Raw genomic sequence first — 12,259 nt, 5'->3', positions numbered from 1 at the left:
AGTGTCTGAAATTAGTTGGTGGGAGGAAAAAAATTAGGGGGAAGTCTTCACAAGACTGTCTCCTTTGAACCATCCAGCTAGTTTAAAAGGAAGATGGTCACTGTTCCTTTTTACTGTCCGTGCTCCAGATTCATCTTCCCCTTGAGCAGCAGTCTGCCGTATGCTTTGCTAGGCATTAAGGTGCTTGAGTTTCTGTAGGTTAAATAAGCTTTACACTTGTGTAACTTTTTCAGAGAGAGTTCAGACTTGTAATGTGCAGGTCAGGGATAAAAAGCAAAAATGGAGAGGGGTTTTGGTGCTCGCTGTTCCATCCTTGTGTCTGGTCTTGCAACAAGCCGTCCTTAATGAATGGAGAATTTAACAGGCAAGGAACCATTCTCTGAGGGATCGTATAGCTCGAGCAGGGATGTGCTGTGGTTTGCCTTTCTTCGTGGCTTGCTCAGCCTTCCTTTTGATGAGTAGCCACTAAAAATGATCTATCTTGCACAACAGTGTCTTCTCAAAGCTTTCCATTCAGAGTTCCCTTAAAGCACCATTCTCTGCTCTGGGGCTGTTCACGAGGCAGAGCTATGTCATATGCTTCTCTGAAGTGATTCATTACTCGCAGTGGAAGTGGCAGCTAAATGCTTCCAGCTCTACTGATTTTAATTTGAAATGATTACTCTCTGTGGCCTTATGCAAGTTCCTGTGCAGTTGTTTAGTGGCAATATTCAGCAAGCAAGTGTATAGTTAAAATGCTTTTGTTCTTGGAAGAAAAATTGAAATGGTGTTCTGGATATGAAGACTGTTAAACAGTGTGTCATTATCTCCTTCTGCTATACGTTGCTTTGGTTTAGCATTTTATTAACTTAGCAGTGTAATCAAACCTAGCCCTGGCAATCTGGGTGTACCAAATCGCAGCTGAGAGAAAAATCAGTCGCCAGCAAAGGCACAGAACTGCCTACTGAGGCTTCCAGCAGTAAGGAGGAGGCTGACTTCTGTAGGTGGCTGTGAGGTTGAAGTTAGGTTGCTGGACTCCTTTGGGGTGACAGGAAGTAAAAGCAATAATAACGTGATGTCTGGAGGCTCGTGGATGAGGTTCCTGAAATCTAGTGAGGAGACCGTCGATGTGGTCAGGTGTAAAACCTTGTGAATGAACTGGGTTATTTGGGATCTTGTTAGCTAAATTGAAATGTCACTGTGATAAGATTAATTGTATGGTGTTGACTAAAATAGGAGATAAAGGGCGAGCTCAAAGCTTTCTGCAGCAAGGATGTGGTTGACTCGAGTGAAATTAGCAGTCTCTTTTCTGGGTAAGTTATGCATTTTCTAGAAGTCACCGCAGTGAGCAGGGTTAGGAGATCACAGCAGCGTTTGCACTGTTCAGTTACAGGCTCAGTTTCCTAAAGCTGAGCAGAGTAAATGTCCTTTCTGTCTCATAGGGTTCAGAAAAGAGGTCAGAGAAATGAGAGAAGATGTGTGAGCAGCAGTGTCAGAACTGTCCTCCTCCTTGCACTTGTGCACGGCTCCTCTGCCAGATTTCATGGCAGTGCTGATTTAAGAAGTGATCAAACCCTGTTTCTACCTCAAGCTGCTTATGAAGCTCTAAAGGAGTTTGTGTGGGAGGATGAATAAATGTTTGTGTAGCCGTGCAGAGAACCAGGTCAGGGCAGTCCTGTGAGTTAAAACTAACCTGTGGAAACAAGGAAGTCCTCGTGCAGATGTCTGTCTCAGTTCAGTTTGCTTTGTGGCCATAATGGAAAGGAGGGGAGGATGGGAACAGAAGAAATGTTGTAGTTATCCGCAGCATAGGATAGGTTAAACAGACTGAAATAAACACTAATATTCATAAATAGTGTTCGTTAGTTAAGAATTTACCTATCTAGTAACTTATCTTCGTCTTCCAGAAGAGAATGCCTTAATATGTCTTGCACGTATTTTTTTAAAACCTGACTTATTTTTCTTCTATTTTTTAAATTTTGTTCAATTTTATTTTCCTAGATGATGGGTACTGCATCTTAAGCCAGAGCAGAAGACTGAAGCCCATTTTGGGGCAGAATGAGTTTAAAAGATGCGGACAGTGCAGTTTGCCAGACAAAAGCAGCCTATCATCTTCATGTTTACCCCCAGCTCTCAACAGAAAGTGCTCCCTGCTGCAAAGTGACAGCAACTAAGGACACCACGTCTTCAGATGTCATCAAGGATGTGATTAATATCTTAAACTTGGACGTCTCAAAAAATTATGTGCTTGTGGAGGTGAAAGAAACAGGTGGTGAAGAATGGGTACTTGATACAAATGATTCTCCTGTTCATAGGGTTTTACTTTGGCCTCGTCGTGCTCAGGATGAGCATCCTCAAAAGGATGGATACTACTTTCTTTTGCAAGAAAGAAACACTGATGGGACCATCAAATATGCCCAGATGCAACTGCTGTCCAAGGAGACGGATGCTCGACGATTGGTTGAAAGAGGTTTTCTTCCATGGCAGCAGGAGGACTTTGATGACTTGTGCAATATTCCCAACTTAACAGAGAAAACACTTCTAGAGAATCTCAAATGCCGCTTTCTGAAACACAAAATTTATACTTATGCAGGAAGTATTCTGATTGCAATTAACCCCTTCAAGTTCTTGCCCATTTATAATCCTAAATATGTCAAGTTGTATGAGAATCATCAACTTGGGAAGTTGGAGCCTCATATTTTTGCTATTGCCGATGTGGCTTATCACACAATGCTTAAAAAACATGTTAATCAGTGCATAGTTATATCAGGTGAAAGTGGCTCTGGAAAAACACAAAGCACAAACTTCTTAATTCACTGCCTCACAGCACTGAGCCAGAAAGGGTACGCAAGTGGTGTGGAGAGAACTATTCTGGGAGCTGGACCAGTTCTGGAGGTAAACTGATACTAAAACTGCCTTCTGTCAAAATTGTTTTCTGAAACCTTCGAATAATGGCTGTTGAATGCTACCTTTGAGAGACACCTACTTGGCCCGGGCTCTAAATATCCCTGGGTTGCACTGGTGTTTGGCCCTGTTGCTAGACTGCTTCTAATTGATTTTCCTTAAAACGTCCTGCTGTGCAGTTGACTTCCTGTTGCTTTTAATTTATATTTAACTTAACTTTCTGCCAGTAAACACTCACATTCCAGAACAGAGGTTACTTGTTGTCTCCCATCCTAGTTTTGATGGCAGCTGAATCAATCTGAAATAGTAAGTGAACCTTTTCATAGAAAGACTGTTCCGCAGCTCAGTGTACCTTTGTGTCCTGCAGCATTCTTGTGAACTCTCTTATTGAGGGAATGATTTCCTTTCTAAAGATGTTTGCTTTGAAAAAAGTAACACTGCTAGCTAGGGAGAAAGTGAGAGTCATTTCTGGCATTTAGTTCCTACAGCGTTTCCAGTAGAAACCAAAACTAAATATGTGAGGTGAGGGGTGCAGTAGCTGTGCTTTGGGGTAGGGTGAACTTAAACTCGTCCTGTAGATTTTAGTCTCCTTTTAGTTCTCCCATCTGAAAGGAAAAGCTGAAAGCTCCGATTAAAATCTTCAACAGCAAGAAAATCAAACGTGTCTGTTATAGTTTTTTAGTTTTAAATATTTTCAAATGTAACAGCACTTTCCTTAAGGAATTTTTTTTTAACTTTCAGATAAAAGCTATGAAGTAATTCTAAATTATCTCATTTATAAATGTGAATTAAAGGCTTTTTGGTAGGGAATGAGGCATGTACACCAGGGTTTTTCTGTTGGTTTTTTTGCCTTGCTTTCTGCTTCTTGAAAGCAGAAGTAAGGTTGAGGTTTGCTGGCTTCTGGAGTTCAAGTTTGCAGTTCTAAACAGAAAAACAGGAAGGGGTCACTGTGGAAAGCTCTGTTTGATCAGCTGATCTGTCTGCATTTGGTACCGTTAACTGTTTCAGACACCAGTGTGTGGGACAGGACACAGCTGTCTGAAACTGCACAGCGGTGTGAAGTGCTGTGTGGTGTTTTGCCCATTGAATGAGAATTGCCTGCATCCTTAGATTCCTAATTAAAACTAATAACTTTGCACAGTCACAGGTAAATATTTTTTAGCCTGGGAATCTTCACGAGAAGATGTCTGTGATTTTTCTACAGTAAGTTTGGTTATTGTGAGTACTGCAGCTTCTGCAGTCATCTGCTGAGGATTTAGTCATGCATTTCTTGAGGAAAACACTCTGGCTAGAAATATGATGACAATTCGAATGGTTATTTCAAATTGGCCAGATAGATTCTAACACTGCTGTTGTGGTACATATTGTCTGAAATGTCAGATTGCTGTGAAGCTCTCAGACAAATTGTCACTCTCATCTTTGAGGGTTTGTTAGTCAGCAGCTAATCGGTGTAAACCTGTCCTTCCAAATACTGCAAAAGGGGAAGGATCTCTGACATAATTGCAGTGCATGTCAAAAATCCGTAGTAGGTTTAGATCCTGGAGAAGTAAATCAAACGATTCTGCTTTTTTTCTTTTAGAGAAGTAAATCAAACTAAACTGCAGAGCACGTTCAGTGGATGCTGATGCTTCCAGATTTCTCAGGATGGATGTTCTCGTGCAATTCTAGGTTATAAGAGGAATTTTAAAAATAAATAAAAAACTTGAGGGAAATCTTGATTTCAAGGAGGAACAGACAGAAGCTTGCTTTGCTTTGGGGAAGTTGAACTGCTGTGAAAACTTTGTATTATACTTGGTCACTTTTAAATCATTTGGGTGACTCATTTGGGTTTTTACTTAAGGGAACTGAACTTGTACAAGGGAAATTTTCTTAAATGGGTGTTTCAGGGGAATTTTTGCATGATCAGTTTTGTAGTGTACCTGAAATATTTCAATGTTATATTTTGAGTCCTCATGAAAAGTGTGTCCACATTTATAATGTCCTCTACACTGAAATCAGTCTCCTTAAATTTACTGATGTAAAACCAGGTTGCATTTTGTGTCAGAACTTCCTCTTCTCACTTTTTTTTTTCTGACACATAGGTAAAAAGTGTCTGTTTATGGGTTGACCTTTTCCCAAAGTTCAGGGAGTTAAGGCCAAACTCTGTCACAGGAGAGATGAGCGATACAACTTAGCTGGAGAGGTGGATTTGAAATTGGATCCTCATTTATTTAATGAACTTGGAAATGTATTTCATACCAAATCCTGCTCCTGTGGGGTTTAACTGATCTCTGTCCAAAGCTGTAAATATTTTGAAGCTAAACTCTGGCTAATATTCTAGTTCCTTGTGTGTGATGTCTAGACTTTGAAAAATGGAGTTCCAGTGAAAGGGAATATGGCCTGGAATGTTGCTTAATATTACCTTCCCAACCTTATGGGAAATTAAATACGTGAAACTGAGGCAGGGTAGGTAAACAAGATACGAGCACAATTGCTGCCACATGCAGAAAAGGAAGGAGAGCTGGTCATGGACTGTTCTGACCTTCAGGTGCTTCTTGCTCAACCTGGGCAGCACAGTGTGGGATACTGAATCAAACCATTGTTTAGTTTATAGAATCTCAAGCAAAGTAGTTAAACCTTAATACACGTCCTAAGGAAGTTTACATGAAATCTGTATTATAGGGAAGAATGTCAGAAACAGCGTGTTTCAGATACAAGGTGCACAGTCTGAGGTTCTTTTTGTGTGAACTATCCATCTCTGGAAATGAAATGTAGCTCTGGTATGAGTGACGTACAGCATGAGGACCTGACGTGACCTGACAGATGTGAGCTGCTGTTGAATGGTGGGAAGTCAGATTTCCTCCTTCTCCAGGCTTTGTTTGTACTGGCTCTAGCACTTATCAGATTCTTCAAGGTAATTAAATTAGTAAAGCAGCAGAAAAGTAAGTGTGGGGATGGGATACTGTGGTGAGGGACATAGTAAGAAGGAGCCAGAGCTTCCTCTTTGGCAGCCAGGCTCCTCTTCTTTGCTGTGTATTGTCAGATTGTCTTGGGTTTAGTTCAAAGTTATTTTTGTAGTGCACCGAAAATTTGGACAGAGGGAAATACTGCAGTTGTTGTAACTTTTCGATGTATTATTTTGAAAAGCATCATCCACTTCCATTTGGATGTGTTCTTGAAGATTTCTGAACGTCACTGAACTGTTCCTTGGAAAGAATTAAGACTCAAATAAAATGAAAAGTCCAAAAAAGAAGGATTCATTAAGAGGTTGGCTAAAGAATGCAGTTTTAAACACAAATTAATTACTTAACAGAGCAGTCAGTGTTACTGGGGGGATTTTCTAGAGCTCAGCCAGTATACTGAAAAGTTTGTTACATGTTGTGTTCTACCATTCTATGGAAAACAGATTAAATTTTGCTCTCAGCTCTGTTTTCGTTCTTACTGTCCCATTGTGCGTGTGGCTCTGGTATGAGATGGGCTTCAGCTCTGTGCTGCTTCAGTTCTGCTTTTCTTCTCTATTTGCCATGGAAGTCTGTGTATATATTTAGTGGCTGTAGGCGATTCTATTTAAGGGAAAGTAGTTGTTTTCTGCATGTGTTTGTTTTAAGAATCATAATCAGAGGAGGAATGAACTTCCTTTTCCCATTGGGTTGGATGTTATTAGGCTGTTCCTGTAGAAGTGTGCTGCATGCTTTGCCCTGCTGCACACATCTCTTGGGAAACATCACCTCTTCCTTTATACAGTTGTCTGATGTGGATGGTCCCAGCCTCCCCAGCACTTCGTACAGCACGCAGGGCTGCAGACTGAACACTGTCACTCCCATGCTGATGAGTGGGTACTTTGTGGCGTAAGGCCACTACTGCAAGGCTGAGTTCGACTCTGAAGGAGTCGTTTCCTCTTCCAGTTTGATTCATCCATGTCATTTGCTATGTTAGGGTGGCCTGTGCAGGGGTGGTTCTGCCAGGGGCTAGGGCAGCTTACATAGAAGCTGATAGCTTTTTCAGATTTTGGCAAGTCCTATGAAAGAATTAAATAAGGTTTTCAGTTCTGTTCCTGAGGTGGAGGAACATGCATGTGTCTGGGGATTTCTTTTTATAGCAGCAAAAAAGAGAATTCATCTTTTTTCTGAATGCTGAAAAAGCTGTCGTTGCAGGAGTTTAGAATAGCAGGTTGCAGTTCATGCCTCCTGCATTTGGAGGTGAAAGGATGGGCTGGATGACTTCCTGATTCCTGGAATAGTCCATCCCCGCTCTGATTCCCGCTGGCCTTGGCCTGCTATTTTCACTCACCTCTTTTTATGTAGCTAGCATTTTGTGTTGGCATGGTTTAGTTTTAGTTTTTCATTTTTATCTGTCTCCTCAGGGATTCACAAGGGAGAACAGTAAATAGCTTTGGTTATACAAATGATTACTTTAACTAAAATTGTATCTTGTCCATTCCCATCTTCTGAATTTGCTTTGTAAAGACATAGGGGCCTCTCTGGAGGCAAACCAGGGGTTGAATTTGAGCTCTGTGCAGAGCACCTGGCCGGAGCCATCCCTGGAACATGCTTTCTGTGGAGTGGTAGCCAGATAATGAGAGCTTAATTCTTACTTGTAATCTATTTTCTCTGTGACAAGGCTCTCTCAGGTTAAAGATCTCTAACTGTCAAATATTTGATGTTAAATTTTTGGGCTTTCCTAATTTTAGTAACGTCCATTTTTATAACAAACTCAGCAAAGTATGTAGGAGAATATGGTAGCAGTGATTGGAGTTTAGGTCTGGAGTTAAAGGTTACAGAAAAAAAAAGGACGTCCTCCACAGAGACTTGGCATGTTCCTTATAAAGCTGTGAATGTTAAAGGCCTTTATGAGAAAGCCATTCAGAAGATGAAAACTTTCCTAAAAACTGATAATATTAGATCAGCTTTTAAGAATTCGCTATATGCTTTGACCACATACCAGACATATGAGATCATAAGAGCCTTTAGTTTTAAGCTGTATTCGTTGCTTGTGTGAGTAATCACTAAGAGAAGTTTTTCAGAAAGCCACTGGGGTTATGGGATTTCTTAACTCTATAATGCCAAAATATTTAATACTAAAATATACTTCTGTAAACATAGCTAATCCATGCGTTGGTTTCTGCAGTATTATGGTTAGGTGGTGATCATCCAGTGCTTAAGCTGGAGAACCTTTTCAAAAGATGTTCTTGTAAATAAATTTGCGAATTCACTCCTGCAGCTTGGCAAAGTGAGGGATTTCTTAATAAAAGAGAAGCTGGCTGATGTGCTGAGAGCAGAGCTGAGCCTGGTGGGACGGCGTACAAAGCCAGCAGCTCACTGTGCTGCTGTTACTGGACTTCCACTTTTGGGCTGATGCTGTTCAGTAATTCTAAAGAGCTGATTTTGTCCATGCATTAATGTGCAGCTTCTGCATTGTGTGCTCTGAAAGGAGGAACAGCAAGAAGTCTGTAAGTGAAGTTGTTGGATAGTATTTACCAAAGCTTATTGATGACTCTGCTCGGTGATTTCGTTGACACATCTGAGTGGGACACTGTTTGCATTACAGCATGTCTGGCATGGTCTGTAAGCATTGCTGGACAGAAATCCTCTCTCTTCAGAACCCACTAACTTCTCTAGCATTACAGCAGAGTCCGTTCTCACACTGCACAGGAATAGCTTGTGTAGCTTATTCTTTTAGGTGTAATAGTTGTCCAAAGAACTGTGCTAATTCTCTTTGCTTTTTAGAAGTTTTTCGCTTGTTGCTGGGAGCTTGTGGACAGTAATCAGCTGGCAGTAGAAATGTAAGAGATCTTTGGGAGCCTGTTTCAAAAGCAGTGATGCTGGTATCCTACTGCAGTGCAGCTCCAACCTGCTAAGGCAGTTTTTGTGTTCATTTGATCAGGTTTTAAAAGAAAAATAGAGAGAGGGGGAGGATATGCAAAGAGTTTCAATGCACCGACTTGGCTGTTAGGAGAGCAGCACTCCCTTGGCAGGTACACCATCACTGGTAGCTGTATGCCAACAGCTGAGCTCTGTTGTGTGCAGTGCTCACGTGTCATCGCTCTCCGGATGTGAGTCTGTGCAGGAAGAGGGACATTTTTGTGAAGTCATTCCACTCATGTTCTATATTAGGAGAAACGGATTTCCTAATGGAGGCTTTCATTACTTGGAGCTTTAAGAGGAAATATCTGTGGAAGGAATGCTGGAAATATTCCACGCTGAGTGATGTATTGTTCTACATTTGATTTCTTCTTCATCCTCTGGACTACCTTCTGCATATTAAGAGGGTGACAAGTTTCTCTTAACCTAAAGTCATATATAGCTAGGAGTTGGTGACATTAAGGATATTCTCAGTAGTGATTCTGCTGGGCTTTTAGATATAGTAGCTCATCTTTGCACTTTGTATGTGTGGCTCATGCAGAGAGTAGTTTGTTATGTATATGCTAACAACTATCAGAGGGCTGAAGTATTAAAGATGCATAGGCACAACGGTTAGAATTTGTGCCGTGCTTTCCTCATAGCTCGTCATGAAGCTGTGTTTTTCAGTGTTGCACAGCAGAGGTAATGGGCCCTTGGGTATGGCGTGGTTCTGCAGGGCAGTTTTTGTTTGCCTGTTTTTGAATACGCTGTTCTGAACATGAAAGATGAAGTTTGTCAGTGGGATGTTCTGTTCTGTTCTCACTAACAGGGAAGTTGTATTCATTGTGGAAATTTTGTGTAGGAGCAGTGCATTAGGGAATGAGGTAAAGTTTGTGGCTTTTCTGTGGAAGAGTGCAATTGCACTGTGTTCTCTGACCAAATGTCCTAAGTTCATGACTGTTAGTGATTGAGGTGGATTTGAGCTCTGTGATTACCTTTCCTGTATCTTGAAAGTAACTAACTTTGTTATTCTCCTTTGTCAGATTCCCAAATGATATCTCACAGGGCAGATAATGAATGGGTACAGATCTGCCAGGAGCAGTGAATGCTTCCTTAAGCTCACTTTTTGGTATCCTTATGCTGCCATTCCCATAACATTTTGTGGATTGCCAGCAAACTCGAGGCTGAACAATGAATTAGGAGTTAGTAATACTGTGTCTTTGCCTATTTCATTTAATTGAAAATTACCTCATTTTGCTTTATTGCAGGCGTTTGGAAATGCAAAAACAGCACATAACAATAACTCCAGTCGTTTTGGAAAGTTTATTCAAGTCAATTACTTAGAGAACGGCGTTGTCCGAGGGTAAGTACAGTCTGAGATTCATCTGGAATTGATCTGTGTGCTTCTAGGAATCTGTGAAGACTATGATGTCTTCACTGACTTATTCTCTGTGTGAGAATAGCTTGCCACTGTGGAATAGGTTTTCAGACACTATTAACCATTATGTATACTGGTGCAGAGCTCATTATTTGAACTCTTGGCAGCTGCTCTCTGGTGTTTATGAAGTCATCTTTTTTTTTTCTTTTTTTTTTTTTTTTTTTTTATTCTCCCCCTCATTCTTTTTTCCTGTCTTTGGGACTCTTCAGGGCTGTCGTTGAAAAATACCTGCTTGAAAAATCTCGGCTTGTTTCTCAAGAAAAAGATGAAAGGTAAGAGATTAATTCAGTTAGTGTGCTCACAATGAGAGTTTAAATGCATTTTAAAACATAGAATAAAAGAAAAACCAATACGTTTTCATGACAGAGAAACGTATTTGACTCTCTTTATGTGTAGGAACTACCATGTCTTTTATTATTTGCTACTTGGAGTCAATGAAGAAGAGCGTAAAGAATTTCACCTTAAACAACCTGAAGATTATTCCTACCTCAATCAGGTAATCTGTAGCAAGGGTTTACAAATGCATTAGTAATTGTTGTCTTTCTCATGTTGAGCTAAAGATCAAAGAAAGCAGACCAGAAGTGTATTCCTGTGATATTTGGGCTGCTTTGCATTTAAGTAAGGGGCTTTTTTCCACAGTGTAACTTGAAAATTGAAGATGGGGAAGATCTCCGGCATGACTTTGAAAGATTAAAACAAGCAATGGAGATGGTTGGCTTTCTTTCAGCAACAAAAAAACAGTAAGTGGAGCTTTTCAACCTTTGTTATTGACATCTTGTTAATGTTTGAATTGTGATAAAATGCGTGTGTTGGGAGCACATACAATTAAGTAGGAATCAAGGAGAGCTAAATATTTGTGAGTGCTTTTGGACAAATTCTTGAAACTGAGTTGGGTCTATTAATCTGTTATAATGAACTTTCTCTTAAGAAAAGCTCTTATAAAGTGAATTTTTCTTCCTTAGGATTTTTTCAGTGCTTTCAGCTATTCTTTATTTGGGCAATGTGACGTACAAGAAGAAAGCTACAGGCCGTGATGAAGGATTGGAAGTAGGACCTCCTGAAGTGCTGGACATTCTTTCCCAGCTTTTGAAAGTAGAGTATTACTTTCCAGCTCTAGTATTTGGAACAACTGTTTGTTGTGCTTTACTTCAGCATTTTGCTTGGATACATTGTGGCTCAGCATGCTTGTCTCTGTTTTATGATGCTTCCATGATGATGCCTCCTCTTATGGGAGGTGGAAAGAATGAAAGTGGTGAAATTATTGGGATTAGAGATGGAATGTAGCCTGTAGCATGAAAGAAGGATCTGTTTGACTTGCTAATCAGAGCTGAACAGGAATAAATTTACTGGAGATGTGTGCTTTACCACCATAGGGGGGGAAATCTCAATGAATCTAAACTGAGAATAATTTAGAGGAATTGAAGAACTTGTAAAGCTGCTGATATTTTCAACATCAATGTGTTGATGTAAAACATGTATCTGTTCTTAAAGTGCTTGGCTTCTCTGAGGCAATAATCTCCACTGTTGCTATCACTGGCGAGTTGTAGGGTGGCAGTAACTTTTGGTCTTGCTTTCTTTGAAGGTCAAACGTGAAATTCTTGTGGAAGTGCTGACAAAAAGAAAAACAGTGACTGCAAATGATAAGCTTATTTTGCCATATAGTCTCAGTGAGGTGAGTAAAAGAATACTAATATAATTATTTTATTTAAATGAAGCTTGGTTCTTCTTGGCTACAAAAAAAAAAAACAACCCTAATGTGGTACACTTTTACGTTTAGTGAGTGTTGTTAGGAACGTGAGTAATTAGCATTAAAGGAAGATTTTGTGTTTATCTGTCTCTGGTAGGATTGTAACCTCTGAGTAAAACAGATCTGAAATAGAAACACTTTTTTTTAAAACAAAATGATGAACTTTGTTTTGTCTTCAGGCCATAACAGCTCGTGATTCAATGGCAAAGTCCTTGTACAGTGCTCTGTTTGACTGGATTGTTCTGCGAATTAATCATGCACTCCTTAATAAGAAGGACATGGAGGAATCTGTTACAGTAAGTTTCTCACAAAAGCAGTAGACAACTGTGTATTTAGAGTGATCAGAGAATACAAACAATGACATGTTCAGAT

The 12,259-nt window shown here is 40.1% G+C and overlaps 1 protein-coding gene across 13 annotated transcripts in view; it reads left to right on the top strand.

Annotated features, from left to right (window-relative positions):
• The window catches only part of MYO9B (myosin IXB), a 40,175-nt gene that overhangs the window by 6,965 nt on the left and 20,951 nt on the right, over positions 1-12,259 (top strand). For all 13 annotated transcript variants that reach the window (XM_085211789.1, XM_085211793.1, XM_085211786.1 and 10 more), the window contains exons 2-9: positions 1,981-2,874; positions 9,971-10,065; positions 10,350-10,412; positions 10,537-10,636; positions 10,780-10,880; positions 11,103-11,232; positions 11,723-11,812; positions 12,067-12,183. In XM_085211789.1, the coding sequence (XP_085067915.1) occupies positions 2,038-2,874; positions 9,971-10,065; positions 10,350-10,412; positions 10,537-10,636; positions 10,780-10,880; positions 11,103-11,232; positions 11,723-11,812; positions 12,067-12,183 (1,533 nt within the window). In that variant the 5' untranslated portion in view covers positions 1,981-2,037. The remainder of the gene's footprint in view (positions 1-1,980; positions 2,875-9,970; positions 10,066-10,349; positions 10,413-10,536; positions 10,637-10,779; positions 10,881-11,102; positions 11,233-11,722; positions 11,813-12,066; positions 12,184-12,259) is intronic.

This window comes from Meleagris gallopavo, chromosome 30 (assembly GCF_905368555.1).
Source record: "Meleagris gallopavo chromosome 30, MGAL_WU_HG_1.1, whole genome shotgun sequence".
In the NCBI taxonomy this organism is placed as follows: domain Eukaryota; kingdom Metazoa; phylum Chordata; class Aves; order Galliformes; family Phasianidae; genus Meleagris; species Meleagris gallopavo.
The sequence above is the reverse complement of the archived record's forward strand: the minus strand, read 5'-3'. Positions and strand labels throughout refer to the sequence as shown.